Here is a 22,052-nt window from a genome sequence, read left to right on the forward strand (position 1 = left end):
TAAACTTGGTGCTGGCAGCGCCATGCACGGGGAAGAAACGCTTCTTTGCGCCCGAGTGCGACTTGAGTTTCAACTTGGGCACGGATGGGCGCGGTGCTATCAAGGCAGCCGAAGACGTGTGCAGGGGCGCGGGCTGCACAGCGGCCGTGCGCCACACCGCCGCCAAAGACGGGCGCCAAGTCCCTAGGCCCAGCATGCTGCGCCAAGCCGACGGCCGCGCACACCGGCAAGGTCTTCATCACGTGACCAGAATGCACCGGTGCCCCACCATGGAGCAGCAGGCGTGCTGACCGCGCGATGAGCACCTCTCGGTCGCGGCATGCGCGCGACAACGCGCAACGCGTGTCGAATGCGTGCGAAGCCACAAGCTCACTATATCAGGAGCATATGGCGCTGGTGAATGACCTGCAGGCCGAGGTGTTGGAGCACATGCCGTCGCAGCTAGCGAGTCTGCATCCCTACGACGAGATGGCCATTGCGCGCGAATACCTTGATGACCCCCAGATGGTGTTCCGTTTCTTGCGACGTGCTGCATTTGATCGCGAAAAGTGCCGTGCCGCACTGCTCAAGACACTGCAGTGGCGCCTGGAGGGCGCCATTGATGCACTGCCACAGGACCTCGTCCACTCGCCGTTCATGGACGCGACGAGCAACGGTATCCCGCTCTTCTGGATGCACTCGCAGTTTCGTGATCGGCTCGGACGCCCGTGCCTGTACGTGCGCCTGCAGCACGTTGAGCGCCTGCCCGAGGGCCTTCGTGAGCTCAAAGCTGCGATTATTGCCTGCTTTGATATCATGCGGCGGTACCTACAGTATGTGAACCATCGCACGCGACGGAGCAAGCCCGTGCTGCAGTGGGTTGCCATGGTCGATGTCACAGATGTGGGACTTTCGAACATGGAGCTGGAGATGCTGCCGTTCCTCATCGACCTGATGAAGAACCATTACCCCGGCATGGTCGGCGCCGTGTACGTCCTCCGCTATTCGTGGTTCCATGCAGGCCTCTGGCGAATGATCCGACCGGTGCTCCCCCCCAAGCTGCTCGAGCGCCTGTTTTTCGTCAACACGCCTGAGCTCCTCGCGCACATGAACCATGCCATGCCCCAGTGCCTCGGTGGCACGCTCCCCGTGGCCATCGCGCCCGACTCGAGCGACGTGCTCAACTACTTTGTGCGCAGCGCCGTGTGGCGCCAGGCCAGTACTCACGCGGACGAGCCACTTCCGCTGCCACTGCGATCACGGCATCAGGACTTTGACTCGATGTACGATGTCATGTCCGGCGCCGGCTCGCCCTACGCGACCGTCACGCCGACGAGCGTGCCCAGCACCCCGCAAATCCGCGCGGAGGGTGCGTCGGACATTGCGCTGCAGGATCAGTTGACATTGCCGACTGCAAAGCGAGACGAATCGTCGTTCCTTCGCTGGTGCCGGGCATGGATGGGGCGCCCGCGCACCGAGCTGCGTGACGCGACTGAGATCCCGGAGCTGGAGGCGCTGCCTGCCGCTTCGTCGGAGCCAGCGCCTCCTCGGGCCGCGCCGCCGGTCCAGGCACACACGGTGACGCGCTACCTGTCATGGCGCGCACACAAGTATGCTGAAATGGAGGGGCAGGTGTCGCCGTACAACATCGAGAACCCCTACTTTGGATACCCTGCCGAGTACGTCGACGACCTGTCGCTCCGGCGGCCTGCAGGCTTGCCGCGTGAGCTGCAAGTGCGCCGGCGCAAGCGCGATTTGATTCGCACACTGACCTATCTGTTCATGCTGCGCCTCCTACGCCTCTATCGCTCACTGCGTCATGGCCTCCTCATCGTGTTGTGGGGGAGGCTCGGTCCGTGGCACGCGTGGGCGTCGCTCGGACGCACCTCCCCTGGCACGCGCCCCTCGCGCCGCGTGCGACGGCGCGTGTTACTGCTGCTGGGACTGCTGCTGTATGCACAAGTCTCTCACATCCCCGTCGCACGGTGGGTGGGTCGCCGACGCGTGTCGTAGCATTGCTAGTCTACTTCTCCTCCTTCATGGCCTCCGCCAGGAACTGCCTCACAAACGCCTCCTCGTCACTGTACGTAAGCACACTATACGCACGGGCTGCTAGCATTGATGGGCACGGCGGGCGCAGACTTGCTGGCCTTGGCGTCGGCGCCGTTCTTCGAGCCACCGCGCGTCGCCAGGTAGACGGCGGCACCGATCGAGCCAAACACACCCAGGACCAGGTGCTCACTCAGGACCTTCTTTCCTGCTATCAGCTTCAAACATACACGTACCAGCGATTGTGTACGACATGACTAGGCGTCGTGGAGAAAGGAGCACCGCGTGCGCCGCTGGCGCCGTCACCCGTCGGTGCCCGAGCGCACACTTTTCGGCCGACAGGCCACGCGGCCTGACAGCCGACGCGCACAAAGGGGGCGTGCGCTGTGCACGCTCGATCGGTGGGCCCTTGGCCTTGTCTGCGATGCCCCAGGCCCAGGCTCCGGGGCCGAACACCCCTGCTGCCGACGCCGACACCTCCGCCACATCTGAGACCGTGTCGGAGCACCCTCTCGCCGACTCGTCTGGGTCAACACAGCTCAGTGCGGGGGGGGCTGCCCTATCGATCCCCATGACTCCCAGCGCCAGACGCACTCCGCGCACAGGCTCGGCGCCTAGCCCATCGCACGCGCCCCTGACACCTCGGGCAGTGCCGAGTACATCTGCGGCCGTACCTCCTCGTATGCACCAGATCCGCTACATTCGCTCGGACGCGGCTGGTTCGAGCGTGCGCGCTCAGCACCGCACACGCGCCGGTGACGACTGCCGCCATCATGAGCGCATGAATCACCTCGTCGTCGAGTGCAGCGACGCAGCGGCTGGCCACTCACGCAATGTCGGGCCGCTCCACGCTGATATGCTCGAGGCCCTTGCTACGCAGGAGCGCCGCTGTCTGGAGCTGCGGGAGGAACTAGGGCGGGAAGAAACGCTCCTCAAGAACATGCGCGACGCCTGGCAGCGGATGGCCCTGCGCGTGGGCATCGGTACAAATGGTTTACCCATGCGCGCGCCGCCGCGCGCGACACAGCGCCCCACGCCGCCTGTGCCGGCGGCGCATCCGCCAGCTCGCGATGAGGCGTCCTGGAGTGACCTGCGGTTTATGCCATCGCAGATTACCAGCCAGTTCCATGCGCTTGTGGACCCGCGACCTGGTAGCGCTCATGGCTCGAGCGTATCACCGAACTCGCGCTCGCCAGGCAAGGACGATGCGCCAGCCTACCGCGTACGAACGAAGCGCTTGCCGCCGATCGACACCCACGCTGTGCGACCGCCGGCGCTGCCACCCAAAGACGACTTGAGTGCCGAGGTGCTGCGTGAGAAACTCTCGAATGGCTGGCATGTACTGTCCAAGCGGCTGATCGAGACGACCTCATCCTTCAAGGACTTGTCGTGGATGGTGGATGATGTGCCTAGCACGGCGCCGAGCAGCCGCATGTCGCTCCCGCCGCTCTTTTCCGATGACATAAATGTCGGCGTACTCTCGCGCGTTTTGCCGCCACGCTCACCCACGGGCAACGAGGAACATGCACCACCGTTGCCACCCAAATCTCCGAGCAAGTCGCACCCCGCGCCTGCACTTGCTACGGATGTGATGGCCGGCGTATCTTCCAAGAACCACGAGCCACTCGGTGAGGCTAGTATGGCTGCCCCCATTGTCTCTGAACCTCTCACGCGCGATCTGGTTTCGCTAGCGATCGACGAGGCGCCCTCTGCGGCGGCGACGCCCACGAGCGCCGACAACGATCGAGCGCCATAGGCGCCTTATACCCGCCCTATGTATAGTAGACAAGCATGTCATTGAATTTTGGTAGGCACACTGCCATGTACCCAAACTACAGGGACATGTATATATAAAAGTCCCTTACGCCTCCTGAGCGCGGACGCGCGCGTTGGCGTTGGTAACGCGGACACCGAGGATCTTCGCCCTGATTGTCAGCCTATCGTCATATACGCACTTCTCAAGGATCTGGATGCGCTTCTTGCTGCTCACGTTGTGGGCGATCTCCGCAGCAAAGGTGTTGTTGTGCCTGGGGTGAGTGAAGAGAACGTACATCAGCAGCAGCTCAACGTCGCTGGGGTTGGCGACAACAAAGCGGCGGAAACCGTTGGGCATAATGTGGCGAGTCTTCTTGTTCGAGCCGTAACCGATCTTCGGCATAGCAATGGTGCTCTTGAAGCGACGGCGCACACAGTTATCAATACCCGTGGGCTTGCGCCATGACTCGCCAACGCGCTTGAAGCGGTCGGACTGGTGGCGCGCAAACTTCTTCGTCCGCTTCTTCACGATCGGAATGGTAGTAGCCGGCATCTTGCACTGGTACGTGTGAGTGCACAGGAGTACCTACGTTTCACAGGACGAGGCGACCGTGTAGGAACAAAAGCAGGCGGCTTTGCGGACGTCGAGGTCTCTTCTTCTCGGCCGACGTTTACGTTGCAGCAGGGCAGAACTATAGTTTTGGAAACCCACGTGACCTACACAAGAGGGTAAGCTCACGTCCGCACTCGCCATTTTCCTACCTGCCGGCCACTCGTCAAGGTGTGTAGCTGCTTTGCACGCGGTACAAGGCGCTACGTCGCCCGCGTGCCCCATCGGAACAGAACTAACATCGCACAGAGATCCTATCGTCATGTCGCTTATGCAGAGCACTCCGTTCATTGTCGACGGCAAGGGCCACCTCCTTGGTCGTCTTGCGTCGATCCTCGCCAAGCAGATCCTCTCGGGTCAGAAGGTGACCGTCGTCCGCGCTGAGCTGATTAATGTGTCGGGCAGCTTCTTCCGCAACAAGGTATGTTTGTTTCGCTCACCATTCAGTTGAAGTACCATGCTTTCATGCACAAGCGCCACCTGGTGAACCCCCGCAAGTCGGGTCCTTTCCACCACCGCGCCCCCTCTCGCATCCTCTTCCGTGCTGTTCGCGGTATGGTGCCCCACAAGACGGCCCGTGGTGCTGCTGCGCTCCAGCGCCTGAAGATCTACGAGGGTGTCCCCCCGCCTTACGACCGCAAGAAGAAGTTGGTCATCCCAGACGCCCTCCGTGTGCTGCGCCTCAAGCCGGGTCGCAAGTACGCGACGCTCAAGCGCATCTCGAGCGAGGTCGGCTGGAAGTACGGCGAGACTGTTGACAAGCTGGAGGCCAAGCGTGCTGTCAAGACTCAGGCTTTCCAGGAGCGCAAGGCCGCCGCGCTCAAGCGCCGTGCTGCTGCCGCCACGGCCGCCGCGAGCGAGATTGAGCCTATTAACAAGCAACTCGCACAGTTCGGCTACTAGGTGCATGCCTATCTCTTTCCCAAAATCCTCGCTTCGAACTAGCTTTGGGGTGTGGCTTCACGGTCGCAGCCATGTAGCGACCAGCCGCGTCAGTGATCCTCGCAAGGATTCTGACGCCTTGTCATGCATTTAGATTCCCCCCGTATGTATCGCTGGCTAGCTCTTGAGGAATTTCCTGCCAAACCTTATAGCGAGTGTGCAAGCGACGAAGGCGCACATGGTCGGCTTGTAAGCAGCCGGGCCTCTGCGCATCGGGCAGGTGGAGTGCATCGGGGCGCGAGGGTTGGGAGGCCATTGGCATGCATGAGGCTCAGCAGCCTCCCCTGCCTGCCTTAGTCCCAATGTGGTCGACTGTGCGGGCGTGGCTCGAAGAATGGAACATCTTGGAGAAACCAGCACCGCCACTAATGTCTATGGCGTCAATAGGGCCCATCCTGGGCACGGTTCTCATGTACACAGTCCGCACTGTCGCCTTTATTTTTGGCGTGCTCCCATTCCTTTGGATACTGCTCTGTGAATGCCGTGGTCTATTTAAGCTTGTACTCATAAGTACGTCCAGCGAGACTAACACCAGAGCTACTATGGGCCAAAGAAGAGGCGGCACAAACCACCCTCGCTCATGACGACAATCCCTCTCTCACGGCAACAAGTACGGCCTATAGTGCCGAAGCAGGCAAACCTGCGCCTGCTATCACCACCAGTATGCTCACGATACCGCATTAATACACATCTCTTTACAATATATGCAACTGCATAGGGTATATAGCTCTAGAGCTTCATGCAATCAAGAATCCTGCGGCGCTGCGGGCCCGGTCATACGGCGCCGAGTCTGAACATGGAAGCCTGGGGAGCTGGGACTCAAACCGATGCTTAAGCCACGTTCGACCAAAATGTCGTATAAGGTAGGCCCACACGTCCGCTTTGTATGCGCCTGATCCGACGAGTAGATTCCTTCGGTCAGCGCATGGTCCAGCTCGATTGAAGACGACCGTGCACCTGCATCTCGGGGGGTCCACGTCGACGGACGCCTTGGAGTTGACAAATCAAGGGTCGATTGGGTGTTGGTGGCCACATGCTCGGTCTCTCCACGAAGGGGCATGCGCTCTTCATCACGGATAGGTGAAATTGGCGCTGCGTCGTGCCAACCTGGGCCCCAGCAAAGGTCTTCTTGGCGGCTGTCTTCTTCATCCGTTGAGGAAGGCATGCGATGAAGACTAATGGTCCATACACCACATAGCAGTAGGCACGTGCCCAGTACGACCATCAGCACGCTGGTCCAGGAGAGAAGGGAGAGGTCATCAAAGTACACGAGTCCCAGAGTTATAGAGGAGATGTTGTAAAAGCAGAACGCCAATGGCGCCACCAGCACGGGATCAGCGAGTTTAAGGCTTTTGTGAAGATAACATAGCTGCAGTAAGGCTGCAACGAGCAAAATGATGACGAGCCACCAGCTCGTCCAACTTGAAAACTGGTTTTGTCCTTGCAAAGATAAAATCAAAAGGTCGACACCGCTCTTAGCCAACAAAAGACACACACCACTCAATGTACCACTGGAGGCGCTGTAAATCACTGCGAGCGCCAAGACTGTAGGACGATGCGACGGACGGTGTATCCAAGACTGCGTTGACGCATCGCTGGGCGTAGGCGACGGGGATGGCTGGCGCAACGACATGGTCGAGCGAGTAATAGACCCGTAATGGATAGGCTGCGACACATGCGGATTACTTGGAAGCGTTCCATGCATTCGTTTGGTTGCAGCGACGTCGCCACTGACTAGGCGGCGCAATCGATCGTCGCTGGGCACGGATGGGGCCACTTGCGAGATCCCCGAATTATTTTCACTCACCTCTGCCACAGTGGCTAGTGCCGGAGCTGTTCGATGACGGCGCATATAGGCACGCCCTCTTGTGCGTCCCGATTTCCAGCGGGACGGGTTTTTATGTTGCCAGACAAGCTGCCATTCTGTGAGGTGCGCCATGCACAACATTGATAAGAAAACCAGCGCAAACAGCGTCGCAAGCATCACAAATGGCGGGCGCTGAAATAGTCTCAAGAGTTCGGGAAGGGACCGTGCAGTATGAGATACAGCACCAAAGTACCCAATAACAACGGCACCCACAGCAATGAGCATTGTTCCCATGAGCATATGCCTCGAGAAAAAATCATTCAGCATCACTCGAGCGAGTAAGGCATTGTACAAAAGACTTACAGCTCCAAGAGGTGCAAGGATTACCACGGGCAATGAACCAATCTGGAAGATTGTTCCGCTGATATTGGCGCCCAAGAACACCACAAAGCCTATGATCCAGAGCGGTCGCCGCCACTCGGACTTTCGCATGTCTTCGGGTAGACTCTCATTTTGGAGATGCGAGCGGCGCTGTACTGTCAAGCCTAAACTCTGGACAAAGCTTGCCACAAGGCCAATGCCTACGGCCAGTGGCACATCCATGACTACACAGGTCAGGAAATGATTATTGCCAGATAGTGGGGAATGTCGAACTCCCGATTCCATCTGATCGGGGCGTAGTCATCGCTGTACATACACTCACAGCCTATCTACCTACATTCTGTCAGGCAGGCATTCGGAATCGCCAGCGGAAGGGGGGCCCGCTTCTTTTACGCAGGGCAACACTCTCCCTGCTTCCACAAATCCCATAACATCACGGGGCAGAAGATGGAGTAATGACACGCACAACAGCGATCCCGGCGCATCGCTGCTGCCCATGTCTCGCCCATCAGGGAGTTCATCTGGCTACGGTTCTGACTCGCCCTCACCTAGACGATCATTGGGAAGCATTACTTCAAAGTATATTGCTTGGAAGGAGCCTATGCACGCCTTTCGTGTGATGAAACTTGATTCGCAACGCGCGTCTCCTGCCGTGAAGGTGTCTCCTACCCCGCCACCGCCTTCTTCGTCCTTGTCTTCTCCAGGACTCCATGCGCTAGAGCCGCTTGACACACTAATACCAGCAACCTTGCGAAATGGCGAGGCGATGCTTAAAGTGACTCAAAACAAAGTCGCTCAACGTGTCTTCCGTGTTGATCCTGAGCTAACCCGCATCGTCTGGGAAAGTAAACGGGGAAACTTTGTCCCTTTATATGCCATTCGTGATGTGCGTTTCGGAAGCAATGCTCAGTCGTACCGACAGTCTTTGCAAATTTCTGATGCACATGAATCCCGCTGGATTTCCATCATTTTCCAGACACCACGAGCCTACAAAGCGATCCATGTGATTGCACTGTCGGATGCTTCGTTCGAACTTTGGTGCCGTACACTTTTACGAATTCTTGCGCATTGGGAGGCCTTGTCCTCTGGGCGTATCACTGCCGCATCTGCCCAGTCGGAATGGCTGAAGGCTTCGTGGCGTGGTGGCCAAACACTAGATTTTCAAGCCCTGACACGTTTGTGTCAGCGTATGGGCCTTCAAGTCAGTCGCCCTGAGCTTCGTAGTCTCTTCGAAGACGCTGATCGTGAACGTTTTGGTGCCCTACACTTTGAGGCTTTTCGACGGTTTGTGGAACAGCTTAAGCGTCGCGCTGATATTGATCGACTTTTTCAACAACTGGCACCTAGTGGTACCCTTTCTCTCGACACATTTTCGAAGTTTTTGCGAGAAGAACAATTAGAAACTCAATGGTCCGATGAGCATATCGCTCATTTGTATTCTCGATACCAGGCGTCTCAGTCAGATGGGCTTGTATCCTTTCTCACCTCTCGGGACAATGGAACATGTGCATTGCGAGTACAAGACACTGCCAGTACCCTTGATGAGCCCATATGCAACTACTATATCTCTTCCAGCCACAATACATATTTGGAAGGCGGGCAGTGGAAAGGCGACAGCACGATCGAGGGATATGTACGAGCGTTACAACAGGGAGCCCGAAGTGTCGAGTTAGACTGTTGGGATGGACCCAATGGACAACCCCAAGTCACTCATGGACGTACACTTACGAGCCGTGTGCCACTGGATGATGTCGTTAATGCGATCGCGCAATACGCATTTGTATCGTCTCCATACCCGCTCATCCTTTCTCTGGAAGTACACAATGACATGGCACAACAGGCCACTCTTGCACAAATTTTACGCAGTCGTTTAGGGTCGCTTCTTGTGACTGAACCTTTACCCGATGTTTGTCCTGGTGTGCTTCCTACTCCTGAGCAACTCAAATTCCGCATCCTCGTGAAGTGTAAACACTACGAATGGCTACATACCCAGGACAACCAGGAATTTGATGAGAGCAAATCTACAACCTCTACAGACCACACTGAGTGGGAAAGCGACACGTTGCTGGTGCAAGCGAAATCCCTTGTTCGGTTAACGCGCCGCACGCCTGAGCGCTCTAAGCATGTCCGCCCCAAGTCTCCAGAGCTGCTCTCTCTCCTTGTTTACACTGTCGGCGTACACTTTCGTGGACTTAATAAGAAGGAGCACTATGACGTGGAACATACATTTTCTTTATCTGAGCGCAAGGCCCATCGTCTTATTCGCATGAGTGACACAGATCTCGTTAAACACAATCTCACACATCTGACTCGTGTGTACCCCTCGATGACGAAACTCAGCCGAATGACGAATAGTGCCAACTTTTGTCCTATGGATATGTGGGCTGCAGGCTGCCAGCTGGTTGCCCTCAATTGGCAAACCCATGACAAAGGGATGGAGCAGAACGTGGCATTGTTCGCAGGCAGCGCTGGCTATGTGCGCAAACCAGATGCTCTACGTGTACGACACTTGGTAAAAAATGCGGGGCGCGATGCTGTCACCGTGCAAATTCTTTGCACCATTATCTCGGGACAACAACTTCCGCATATTCGCCGTGATGAGGAAGCTATTTGCCCGTATATCTCTCTTTCTGTGGATGCCCCTGTGCAGTGGGGCAAAGGAGTGATTCGACTGCACACCCTGACGACCGATAACACCGACTCTACCACCTCAACTTTGCGTCGAAACTTTTCTAGAACTCATACAATTCGCTCTCAAGGCCTTGCTCCTATATGGAGCACACCTTTTCTCATTGAAGTGGACATACCTGCGGGCATCGATACGGCTGCTGTGCTTGCGCAGCGCACACGTTATGATAACGCATTACGGCACTCCATCCTACTTCATGAGGCAACGCGTGGATTACTAGATCTTTGTTTTTTGCGTTTCCAGGTCTGGGACGACCAGCCGACGCCCGTCCTGTTGGCCAGCCGCTCTGTCAGCTTGGGTCGTCTAGGACGAGGTACGTTCATGAATGACTAATCATCTCAGGATACCGACACCTTGCGCTGCATGATACTCAGCTGTCGCCCTTGTTGTACGCTTCTCTATTTATCCACACACGATATACCCTTCTGTAGAAAATAATGCCTGCTTTTGTACGGCACATTCTACGTAATGAAATTCTCAGAGTTGTTTCTAAGAAAGTGCATTCATTTTGAGTGCCTAGGCATCGGTGTGTACATGCATCGGGAGAATTAGCTCAGGCTAGGGAAGGCCTGCTCGTCCGCGATATTCACGGTAGGGCCCTGGGAGGCGGGACCACGGCCACCACGAGCGCCACCACGAGCACCACCGCGGGCACCACCACGAGCGCCACGGTTGTCACCACGGCCGCCGCGACCGCCACGGGCACCGCCGCGACCGCCACGAGGAGCGCCACGCTCGCTACGCTGGGGTTGGGTGTACACAGGCTCAATCTCGATGCTCTGCTTGGTCTCCTTGCGGGGCTTGGGGGCCGCGGCCTTCTTTTCGGTGCCGGCAAAGTACGACTCACCCTCACTGCGCTCGAGGCGCTGGCCGTACGAGGCTTCATCAGCCTCCACAGGGCGGGGAGCAGGCTGCGCCGTCATAGACGAACGCTTTTCGGCCTGCTTGGCCAGGTATTGGTCCAGAGTGAGGGTCTTCTCATCCTCCTCTTCGTCGACCTGAGGCTTGGGCTCAGGCGCCTGCTTGTCCTTCTCAGCATCCTCTTTGGCGCCCTCCTCAATCTTAAGAGTTTCTTCGGGGTTGGAATCGCCCCAGCCCTGACGTACAGTCTTGGCAGTGTCTTCGTGACCAGTGCCAGAGTGACGGTCGAACTGACGGCCACGACCCGAGCCACGACCGCCGCGGCCGCCGCGGCCACCACGGCCGGTGCCACGGCCGGGGCCACGTTCACCACGCGCACGGGACACAGCACGAGAGTCACGCTGTTCAACCGGGTCAGCAGCTTCCGGCGCCTTCACACCGCCTGCCGACTGCGGCGCACCAGGCACAGTGCGAGGAGCCGACTCGGTCTTAGGGGCAGCCGGAGCAGGAGCAGGCGCATCCTCCGCGCCGTCCACACCCAGCAGCTGGAACGGGTTCGAGTTCACAACCGACATTCTAGATCGATGAATCGAGTCTGTTCGTTGACCGGTTGGTGTTGGGTCCGGGTTCGGTTGGTCCTAGAGATCCCAAAGGCCGAGGTTGAAGGAAGAAAATCGGCGCACCTGGCCGGCAGCTCCTTTGCTGGCTGCATCTCATTGGACCAATTACATCTTAGCAGTCGCACCATCAAGTCACATGCCTTTTACTCAGGACAAGAATTACCCGCCATACAAGCGATGGATTTTGTGCCAGCGGCCACCGACGGTGAGGCGCGCTGTCTACATGGACATGACTAGGGAACTTTCAATCCGCGTAGCGCGCACCATGCCTGCGCGTGCACGAATGCAAAACCGCGGCCAGGGAATACATAGTCGCGTTTAGAACGCAGCAGGCTGAGCGACCGGAGCAGCACCAAGCTCGTGGTTCGGTGCCGGTGCCACAGGCTCAGGCGCAGGGGGCTGGTTGCGCGACTCCGACATGGGGGCCGTGACCGGCTCATCCTCCTTGGGCTCGAGGATGGTAACCGCGTCAGGCAGAGGGAAGGGCCGACCAGTACGGCCCTCAGGGTCCCAGCCATGCATGATCTTAACCTTGATACCAAGGACGCCCTGCTTCATCAGGACGTGGCGAATAGCCTCATCAACAAAGTCCTTGGCGGGCTGACCAGTGTGAATCATGAAGCCATCGTTGAACTTCATTGTCTTGGCGCGGGCAGCACGCAGCTTACCCGAGATGATAACCTCACAGCCCTTGGCACCCGACTCCATGACGTAACGGAGGACACCGTAGGCGGCACGACGGACAGGCAGACCACCCAGCAGCTTGTTGCGGAGCGACTCGCACTGGGCCACGGCGTGAAGACCACGGTTCATGACCTTCTCGGCGTAGAGCTCCAGCGAGCCCTCGGGGAAGCGGAAGCGCTGGCGAAGCAGCGAGGTCAGCTCACGGAGACGACGACCCTTGTCACCGAGCACCTCCTGGGTGTGGGTAGCACGGACGATGATCTCGGTGCGGACATGGTTGACGCGGACCAAGCAGCCCGAGTAGCCCTCAGCAGCAAGCTCACGGGTAAAGAACTCGTTGAGCTCAGCAGTGAAGACACCGTCAGCAACAAACTTCCTCTTCTTCGAGATAATAGCAGACGCCATCCTGTTCTGTGCAGTAGGGTCGACAACCGTTGTGTAGCAAGAAAGAGGTTCCGGTGCTAGTCCTAGTCCTTCGCTCTCCAGAACTACAAAAATGGGAAGATCATGTGACCGAAACACGTGGGACTGCAGCCCCGGCTTTAGGGGCTTACACCTGGTGTGGGAGACGCCTCCACTTCACACATCCATATAGAGGTATGTTGCTCGGGCGCGTCGGGGCGGCAAAGAACGATGAGTGCACATTTGCACGTAAAACTGGCATCTCTTGACTGAAGACCTATCAGTTGACAAACTGGTAGAGATCGGCGCTGAGAATTGACTGTCTGAGCCAACCTGATGTGCTTTTTGCTTTGATTCATACTAATACCATTAGGTTTAGGTCATATACGAATTACTACTTTTTATGTCAATACATGTCAGGGATTGACGGGACTTAAGAGCACCGAGTAGCAACTTTGCTTGCGATGGCCGGGGTTTGAGTCATAGCCCGCCAATACGAATAACGCGCCTGACTTTTGTTGTGGAACAGAAGAGGGCGTGGTAAGTCTGCCGTGCGACTTGGATCCGTGTCCCACACGTCCAAGCGATTGTCCAATCGTGCATTTTTCCACACGCTTGGGTGTTAGCGCCAGTCTACAATTTCTATTTGTAGTTACGAAGGTTAGAAAAAGAGCCACTTAGATGACGACGGTTTCGAGGGCATTTTATCGCGGTACAGCCGTGTGAGCTCATCTAGCCTTAACATAACCTCCTCCAATTTCGATTTGCGCTCCTGCAGATCAATATGATGGCGAATCGCTGGGTTTTCACGGGCGAAATTAACCATATCTTCATGTGTCATGTCATAGCCAAGACGAGCGTCGATCTCCCGCGGGAACTGATAGAAGAATTCAGCGAGTAGCTCGATGTTGATAAACATGACGGCAGTGTACGTGAGCTTATCAGCCACCACGTTCAAAAAGGTCTCCGGACAGAAGGCTTGAGACTCAGGACCTAGCTTGCAGCGACTAGATTTAAGTGCAGCCAGACGCAGGCGGAGAATGTCCGCACGATCCTGCAAGAATCGCGCCTCTCTTGCTTTCATCAGAAGAGCCGCGTTGAAACCAGGCCGAGTCGGGTCGCTCTGGTCCTCAGACTCCAGGTCAGGCGCAGGTCCCTCCACTTGCTCCAAACGTTCTGAAACACGCTTGCGCTCGCGTTCTTCTAATTGTGTGATGTACTCAATAGCGCCGCGCAAACGCCTAGATCCAACAAGCTTTCTAAGGCGATCGTACGCTTCATTACACATATCGAGTTCATTTTTCATCAACTGAACTGATTGCTGGCGACCTTTCTCCCACTCTCGAGCATCCATCTCGACTTCATACTTGAACGGCTTTACACAATTTTCAACTTGGTCCGCTGTGATAGCGAAACGATCCTTTAGCAAGGCACTTCCAAATGCAATAATGCGCTGAGCAGTTTCAACATGATGGTTGAATGGATCAGCTGTAGCCAACTGTTCCAGTTGGTTGCGGATAGTTGTGGCAACGAGCTGCGTACTCATTCGTCCAATGCCACTCTTGGTCAACGACGATGAACACAGCTCAAGCTTGTTTAGCCATGAGGGATCGAGGTCCTCTACCTTCACATTGCGCTGTCGGCTCAACTCATTTAAGGTTGGAAGCTCCGAGTCCTGCCAATACACTTGAGCCAAAATATCCATGACTTTGTCATCTAGGGCACTCTTTAGCAACAAACGCACTTCCGGTTTACCAAAACTAGAAGCAAAGAGTTTAAAGCGCTGCTTCATGACATCCATCACCTCGGCGACGTATGTTTCAGGGGTAATTTGACGATCATTGTACTGCACTTTGAATTGGTAGGCAGCATCATCTAGTTCTGAGCGCACAAGATTGGAGACCCCGCTCAAAGAAGAGCCCATATGTTCTTCCAGGACCACCATCAATCGCTGACGAAGCTTGTCAGTGCCAACTAGAGGTGCAACTCCAGCATTTCGTCCTCGTGTGGGTGCCGAGAAGTGTTCATGATGCTCGTCGAAGTAACGCTTTTCGTATTCTTGCGTGAGCTGAATGATTGAGTTGCTCCGCGACAGGGCGAACATTGATTGCCCGACTTGCGGCGGTGGCTTGCAAACTACACCGATGTAACCAAGTGAAAGAGGGTACTTGTTGCTGTTCAAAATCGAAGCCCCCACTTCTGGCGAGACGAGGTCCATTTTTGTCACAACGCCAATTGTGCGCAAGCCCAACGGGTCTACTTTGCGACTTGCACGAAGTGCCGGTGAATTAGCCAGGTCGACATCTGCAGCACACACCGCCAAGATAACATTCGGCTCCTTAATATATTTGTTGCAAAGACCCGCGATTTTCTCGCGCAACTCCTCAGGCTGGTCCATAGAGCTCAGTTGCACATAGCCAGGCAAGTCAATCAAAGACAAATCGGGCACGTCGGGGCTGTGGATATGAAGTTCAATGGGGTTCTCGGACACGCATTCATGTTGCGGTACAGACATGTTCATATCGTACAGAATCTTTTGGATCTTCGTAAAGTCTGTTATCTTTCCCATGCCTGTCCCCGGAAATTCACCAAATTCAACGATGCCATCCGCAGGCTCCCTATCCTTCGAAACATGAACAAGTGTAAGTTCAATAGGACGCCTAGTCACCATATTATTGCCCTTTGGAAGAAATTCATGACCAACAATAGATTCTAAAACGCTGCTCTTTCCACTGCTTTGTGATCCAATTACCACGATACTAGGTAAAACGAGCTCATCCGAATCATGATCAATCGTTTTCAAAATATTACGCACTTCAATTAGTTTACGCGTAAGAAGCATCAGCTCATCTTGGTTTTCATGGTGTTTGTCATCACGATCCTCTTCGTCGCTCGACGAGCCAGTTAAGGCAGCACCAATAGCAGCAGCAGCAGCACCTAGACCGCCACCGCCACCGCCACCGCCACCACCGTTGAGTTCTTCCTCAGAAGAATCGTCCGACTTTTCCCCCACTTCTGTATTATCCCAGAAGTGGGCACTCTTCATGTCTTCCAAACGCTGCATAAGGGAACGGAACCCCGTCCTAGCCGAATCAAAGAGATCTGACGAAGTTTCAGAGACAGAGTCATACAGGCCTGATGCTGACTCACTGGCCGACGTCCAAAACTCGTTCAAGGCATTTTTGATTCCTGATATTAGTAGAAAAAACACATACCTTCCACCTTGTAATTGGCATAAGCATATGCTCCTCCAGCTGTAGCAAAGCCCGCGAGAGGAAGGCGGATAAGGCGAAACATAAATTTTGGCATCCCTGTCTTGGTGCTAAGGGCCCGCGTCTGCATCGAGCGCTGAAAAGATTGGACGGATGGGCGTACACTAGCCGACCGTAGTGCACTTGCAACAGGCATGAATGAACGTATTGGTGGGCGCGAGTGCGTCCGGAACTCTCGTTTAAAGATGCTGGCGGCGATGGCGCGCCGCAGCGGCAACATGACGGCTGGGTGGCGAACGTTGTGGAGACGGTACTCGGTTTACCTATATGTGCATGGCTCGCGCGCAGATGTGGATTTAAACATCCAGGACACGATCGTACGACGCAATTAGATCACGCGCTGTGCCGAGTATGCGAGGATCCGGAGACCCATCGGCACTGTCTTGCCAGCCCAGGAGACGGTCAGCATGGACATATTCATGACCTGACCATGTAGCCTGAGCTCCATAGCGTACATTCCCATCCAAGTATTCCGCTGGTGCCACGGCCACAAAGGATGCGGCGACAGCGCCCTTGTATGCATCAATGGGGTGATGCGGCGAAAATGTCCAGCGAGCCTAAACTGTGAGTAAAGCGCACATACCAAAAAGAAAACACACTTCATCATGATTACCATAATAGCCGGAATAACGCCACTGAAGATGCTAGTCGCCACAATGCCCGGGTGAGCGGTGAAAGAGCGTAAAGCAGGGGGTTGCTCATGGGCCAAGAAACGTTCATCCATGGCCAAAGATGTGAGTTCACATTGATACTTAGTTGACTCGTAAGGATTCGTAGAAAGCTTGGGGTTTAAGCATTGAAAGTCATTCGCATGAAAATCATTAGGATTTGCTTCCAGTGAGCCCGTCCAGATGATTCGCGAAGGCGTTGCATAAGGAGATGCACGCAGCAGCGACTCAAGTTCGTGCGCGAGCAAATAATGACCACCGACGTTTATTTGCCAAACCCATCCAAACCCATCTTTGCTCACTTCACCCGATCGCTGAAGCTTGTAGCTAGGGAATGTTACAGCCTTGTGCAAGTTTGTTACAATTTCCCATGTCGCACGAACCCAATTGATTCCCGTCCAGGAAGCACCTCCTGCGTTTAATACTAAATGCGTTAGGTAAGGGAATTCGCTTGCCACCACTCGAGCGCAATCTTTCGTACTTGCGACGCTTGACAGGTCCAACGAGACTATTTTAATTTTTGTACCAGCACAAAAAGATTGCCGGTACTTTAGAAGTGCATCAGAATTACGCATCTCCAATGGCGCGCCAAGCTTTGTCTCATACTCTCGTTTTCGCAATGGTTTATTGTCATTGACAGACGAGCTTGATGCATTTGGCCATATATTAGGGCTTCGATTAGACTGAATAAGCTCATCATCAGAATGAGATAACTGAAAGAGGAGTTCTTGCAATTCTAATTTTGCGGCTTCCGCTTTGGCTTGGTTGCGGCATGCCAACAATAATGTACATCCATCGCGAGCGTCGAAGGGAGTACCGGCAGCATCTCGACGAGGAATGTCCAATGCAGCACTATCGGGGGGTACCGGGTTGGAGAGTTGAATGAGCAAACGCTTGCAAAGTCCTAGACCCAGTCCTGCATTCGCACCAGTCACCAGGATGACAGGGCGCTTCATTGTGATGGAAGTGGAGGAAACCTTCCCCAGCGTCATGTTTCCTGTGCAAGGTCTGCTGGCCTCGGTCGTATGTCCTGCACATCGTGATGGCGAATGCGAAGGGCGGCGCATTCAGTGCATTTTTTCGCACGATATGCGTCAATTACAAAAGCGCACTACCCCATCAACTCACCTTGATCTCGCCTCTGAAAAGGAGATAAAGCGCACAAAACTTACAAAGGACGATTCTGAGCACAAGACCATTGAATGCCCACGTATTTCATCGAAAGATCATCCGAGAACATCTCCCATCTCACTTGGAAGTCGTCAGGATGGAGTCAAGAAATTGCATGCCGCACTGCTGAAATTTTATGCGCCTATGCTCGAACACGAACAACCCCACATACGGCACATGGGGGCTACTTTCGCAGCTCGTGATGCTCTCAATATGGAAGCAGATGTTATGCAACATGCAAATGTACATTCCTACAAAAGTTCAAGCATGACTGCTGCCGCGGGGATCCTGAAACGGTCAAAGCAAGCACTGATAGATTCAGTCGAAGAAGCGAGTCATGTCGATCAAAAAGGCAAAGCCGAGAATATCATGAAAGATTGTACAGAAACGGGAACAGCTTTACAAGTGCAAGAAAAGAGAAAGCGTGTAGAACGCCGTCGACTTGGCGAATTGACTCGCTCTCGACTCGTCAAAGCCGGATTTTTATGCCCAAAAGGTGATCTTACAACGCTAGGCTACCTTACTGAAATCCCCGAGGAATGGGGACCTGGGGGTGATGTTCCCGACGGAACTGGAGAGTATCAGACCTGCATTCGGTGCAGCGGTCAGTTCAAGGTCGCCCCTCTAGGTCCGGTCGGTACAGATGATCCCAACAAGCAAGATCCAGAGGCGTGTCGGTATCATGCAGGCCGTCCACGACGGGAGGCATTAGATGGGAATATGGCAGCACGAAAGGTACTTCGTTGGACATGTTGCGGCCGAACTGTGGATAGTCTCACGCTTGGTGATGACCGATGCTCGACGGGTCCACATGTGTACAAGGAAGAAGCACCACGCTCTTTACATCGACGAGCTGGCTACAGAACACTGAAGCAATTAAACCCTGATTCTGTAGCTGCAACGCTGCAAGTTGCCGCCCTTGATTGCGAAATGAGTTATACGACCGCTGGCTTGAGCGTCACGCGCATCACCCTCGTCGACGAATCTGGAGACGTCGTTTTTGATGAGTTGATTCGATGTGCAAATGGCGTATCCGTGGTGGATTTCAATACGCAGTTCTCTGGCATTCAACCGGGCGAATATGAAGCCGAAGCAGTCTTGGACTTGGACAGCGCTCGCCGAGCATTAGCCCAATACATTGGCCCTGATACCATTTTGGTATGTGGTTGCACTAACATATTCAGATTGGACATGGATTGGAAAATGACCTGCATGCCATTCGGCTAGTCCACACAAACATTATTGATACCTGCCAGCTTTTTCCACATCCACGAGGGTTGCCGTACCGGCTTGCTCTTCGGGATTTGGTATCAAAATATCTTGGCAAAATCATTCAAGCAGGAGGCAGTACCATCGGTCATTCCTCCGCTGAGGATGCGCAGATGACACTCGAATTGGTTCGCTGGAAATGGCTTGACGTGTGTTCCTTGTTGGACCGTAAGGGATGACGCATCATTCAGATTTTTTTTTGCAAGTTAGCACGCTTCTCCCGACGAATAGCCCTTCTCATTTTCCGACGCTCTACCCTCGGGACATAGTTTACGTCGCGTTGTTTTCGCTATTGTTAGCATAACTAACACTTACCTTTTCGGCGCTCTTTTGTACCGGTTCAGACTGATGTCGCAGGTCTTCTAATAAATCAACGAGTGTCCGAGGGTCAAGCTGCATTACTTTTTCTCCTTCATGCTCCGCCTCAGCTTCAACAAAGGCGACAAACCTTGCAAAACGGCGTTTGTGGTTCTTACTATCCAGATGGACGTCGATACTCTTGTCATTCTTGAGGGTCACCAGGGGACATGCAACACATCTGAAAATTTCATATTTAGACGAAACTTCATTGTCGATGTAAATGGGGCTTTTCATTGCCTGCTTAACAGAAAAGTCAGTGACATCTGCATCGCTCTCGTCATCGTCAGATTCATCCGAGACACTGCTTGAATCATCAGCTGGATCGCTATCACTATTTTCATCAATGGCAGCAACTAGAGAAACAGCATTTTCGTCTTCACCGTCATCCAGCTCTTCACGCAGAGCGGTCGCCTTGCTAAGCCGCTTGAACATAAAGATGCAAGTACGCACGCAGTACTAAGCGCGAGTCCTGACTTGTACTATGCTGACTAAGCCAATATACATGTTGGGACCTACCACCATGCAGCACGATGATCGCGGGTTGAGGCCAGGCACGTCGATATCAGAAAACTCTGCTTCGGCATCTTCAGAGAATGAATGGATAAATGAGATCACTGGGTCTAGCGAAACATCTGCTACTTTTTCTTCTGGAGCTCGTGCTGCTGCTCTTCAACTTGGTCAAGCCTCTGTCGTGCGCAAAGCGAACGACCTGGTCCGTCTAGCACTTTTTTCTGAATATCGCCGTTCATCTGTGCGCAGGGATGCAATTATGAAGCGTGCTGTAGGAAAGGAAGCGGGTCGCGCTTTTCCTATTATATTTGCCACAGCCCAAAACACTTTACGAAGTACTTTTGGGTTTGAGCTTGTTGAAATGCGGCCCAAGGGAGCTGAGAATCCATTACTTAAGGAGCAAGCAGTTGAACTGGACAAAAGATCTAGCAATAAAAGACAGCGGGTAAATGAGATCTTGGACTCTCGGAAAAGCTCTTCGACGTCTGCACAAGCATACTTTCTTCGCTCGATACTCCCTGCGTCTGTGCGACAAGTACTTTCAAGTTCCAGTCAGGACAATTCCTCATCATTGGTTGACTGGAGCACTAATACCGGCGAACTTGGATCGATGGGTTTGCTCTATATTATTCTCAGTCTAATTCTATTATCTGGACGACGGGCGTCGGAAGGTACGATCCTTCACTAATCCGCAGCACACCTTCGAAGTTGCCTTGCTCAACTTTCTTTATCTATGGATCGTCCCCTCCCTGCATCGCTTCAAACTAAAAGTCATTATACACAAGAGGCGTCTCTTGAAATACGCCGTGGTCCTCAAGAGGCTACACTCGACACATTTTTTGCGCAGCTCCAACGACAAGGCTACTTGGAAAAGATTCGAGTGCCCTCTGACGCCTCATCGCCCACATATGAATGGCGTTGGGGTGCCCGTGCTGAGCTGGAAGTGGGCGAAAAATCGATCGCGAATTTCGTTATGGATTTATACAGTGATGGCGCCAAGTCTGAATCTGAGAGTATCAAAAATGAGTTACTGAAACGTGTGGAGCGAGCAGTGGGCACACCGCTTGTTGAATGAGGTTATGACACCCGGTAAAGTTCTCCCTCACGTTCCCAGGAAGACTTTTTAGACCAGAAACGACTCCAAAAGGTCATAATATCTTTCCATTCTGAACCATGAACCATCTCCTGCTGAGTATCAATAAAGTTGAAATGAGTCACATGTGCGAAAGCACGCTGCACTGCTGTAATAGATGATCGCGCTCTGGAGGAAGCTAACAAGGCCTTTTGGAGCCGCGTGACAAAGCAGAGGGGGGTCGTCAAGGCTGGGGAAAATGTCGGTAATGATAGCAATGGGCCACACACGCTTGTAGCGCTTCCCCATTCTTTTGGGCGCATATAAATCAATGTTTCTAACAAAACACTGCCTCCCTGTGCAAACCCAAATAAATGAAGATTTTTTGGATCCCAGCCACATCCACCATCATCAGGCGCCGAGGTTAAATAGATTAGGAGGGCCTGCAATGATCGAATTGCATTAGTAGGATTTGGGTTTTGAATGACTTTCTGTTAGTGCAGATTTACTCACGCTCTCCGAGAGAATCGAAGCTTTCCCACCACATCCAAGCCTCTTCTTCAAGTAATGGCACACGCATTGGAGCTTGGACACTCAGAACAGCTGTCTGTGGCAGGGTCTGCTGTAGCTGCTTCCCCAACTCGAAAAAAGGCAGGGCAGTATCTCCAAGACCATGGAGAAAAATTAATAGATTAGTGTCTATATTATCACGCGCTGGTGCATACTTGAATGTGAGCTGTATATCGCTGTGACGCTCAAATCCCTTCTCACTGGGCGGGACACGTTCAACGCGCTCCACTGGGGTCACATTCATCGTGCAACCTCCGAAGTGGTAGTCCACGTGGATGGTTCATACTGTGGAGGCCATGCAGAGTAGGGCGCCTTTGTATGGTCGGATGTGCAGTGCTGCAGTTCAGATTTTTTGCGCGCATACAGAAAAGCCTACCACTCG

The 22,052-nt window shown here is 54.1% G+C and overlaps 8 protein-coding genes across 8 annotated transcripts; 3 read left to right on the plus strand and 5 right to left on the minus strand.

Moving 5' to 3' along the window:
• Positions 1–387: 387 nt before the first annotated feature.
• Positions 388–1,738, plus strand: MSY001_0258 (uncharacterized protein; the record flags this gene model as incomplete). Its single annotated transcript, XM_018884753.1, has 2 exons — positions 388–1,589; positions 1,660–1,738. 2 exons carry the CDS (start codon positions 388–390, stop codon positions 1,736–1,738), a joined length of 1,281 nt encoding a protein of 426 aa, XP_018738900.1.
• Positions 1,739–3,889: 2,151 nt separating this feature from the next.
• MSY001_0259 (uncharacterized protein) lies at positions 3,890–4,336 on the minus strand (the record flags this gene model as incomplete). The annotated part of the gene is made up of 1 exon (XM_018884764.1): positions 3,890–4,336. One exon carries the CDS (start codon positions 4,334–4,336, stop codon positions 3,890–3,892), a length of 447 nt encoding a protein of 148 aa, XP_018738901.1.
• A 319-nt stretch (positions 4,337–4,655) lies between these two features.
• On the plus strand, positions 4,656–5,296 carry MSY001_0260 (uncharacterized protein; the record flags this gene model as incomplete). The annotated part of the gene is made up of 2 exons (XM_018884776.1): positions 4,656–4,814; positions 4,841–5,296. The coding sequence occupies 2 exons, from the start codon at positions 4,656–4,658 to the stop codon at positions 5,294–5,296; spliced, it is 615 nt and encodes a 204-aa protein (XP_018738902.1).
• A 784-nt stretch (positions 5,297–6,080) lies between these two features.
• On the minus strand, positions 6,081–8,093 carry MSY001_0261 (uncharacterized protein; the record flags this gene model as incomplete). Its single annotated transcript, XM_018884787.1, has 6 exons — positions 6,081–6,684; positions 6,833–6,953; positions 7,071–7,092; positions 7,143–7,334; positions 7,506–7,747; positions 8,072–8,093. The coding sequence occupies 6 exons, from the start codon at positions 8,091–8,093 to the stop codon at positions 6,081–6,083; spliced, it is 1,203 nt and encodes a 400-aa protein (XP_018738903.1).
• A 2,667-nt stretch (positions 8,094–10,760) lies between these two features.
• Positions 10,761–11,648, minus strand: MSY001_0262 (uncharacterized protein; the record flags this gene model as incomplete). The annotated part of the gene is made up of 1 exon (XM_018884798.1): positions 10,761–11,648. One exon carries the CDS (start codon positions 11,646–11,648, stop codon positions 10,761–10,763), a length of 888 nt encoding a protein of 295 aa, XP_018738904.1.
• A 363-nt stretch (positions 11,649–12,011) lies between these two features.
• MSY001_0263 (uncharacterized protein) lies at positions 12,012–12,782 on the minus strand (the record flags this gene model as incomplete). The annotated part of the gene is made up of 1 exon (XM_018884809.1): positions 12,012–12,782. The coding sequence occupies one exon, from the start codon at positions 12,780–12,782 to the stop codon at positions 12,012–12,014; it is 771 nt and encodes a 256-aa protein (XP_018738905.1).
• Positions 12,783–13,440: 658 nt separating this feature from the next.
• On the minus strand, positions 13,441–16,076 carry MSY001_0264 (uncharacterized protein; the record flags this gene model as incomplete). The annotated part of the gene is made up of 2 exons (XM_018884820.1): positions 13,441–15,968; positions 15,995–16,076. The coding sequence occupies 2 exons, from the start codon at positions 16,074–16,076 to the stop codon at positions 13,441–13,443; spliced, it is 2,610 nt and encodes an 869-aa protein (XP_018738906.1).
• A 1,633-nt stretch (positions 16,077–17,709) lies between these two features.
• MSY001_0265 (uncharacterized protein) lies at positions 17,710–19,337 on the plus strand (the record flags this gene model as incomplete). Its single annotated transcript, XM_018884831.1, has 2 exons — positions 17,710–19,047; positions 19,074–19,337. 2 exons carry the CDS (start codon positions 17,710–17,712, stop codon positions 19,335–19,337), a joined length of 1,602 nt encoding a protein of 533 aa, XP_018738907.1.
• Positions 19,338–22,052: the final 2,715 nt, after the last annotated feature.

Source organism: Malassezia sympodialis, genomic scaffold (assembly GCF_000349305.1).
Source record: "Malassezia sympodialis ATCC 42132 genomic scaffold, msy_sf_1, whole genome shotgun sequence".
Classification (NCBI taxonomy): Eukaryota; Fungi; Basidiomycota; class Malasseziomycetes; order Malasseziales; family Malasseziaceae; genus Malassezia; species Malassezia sympodialis.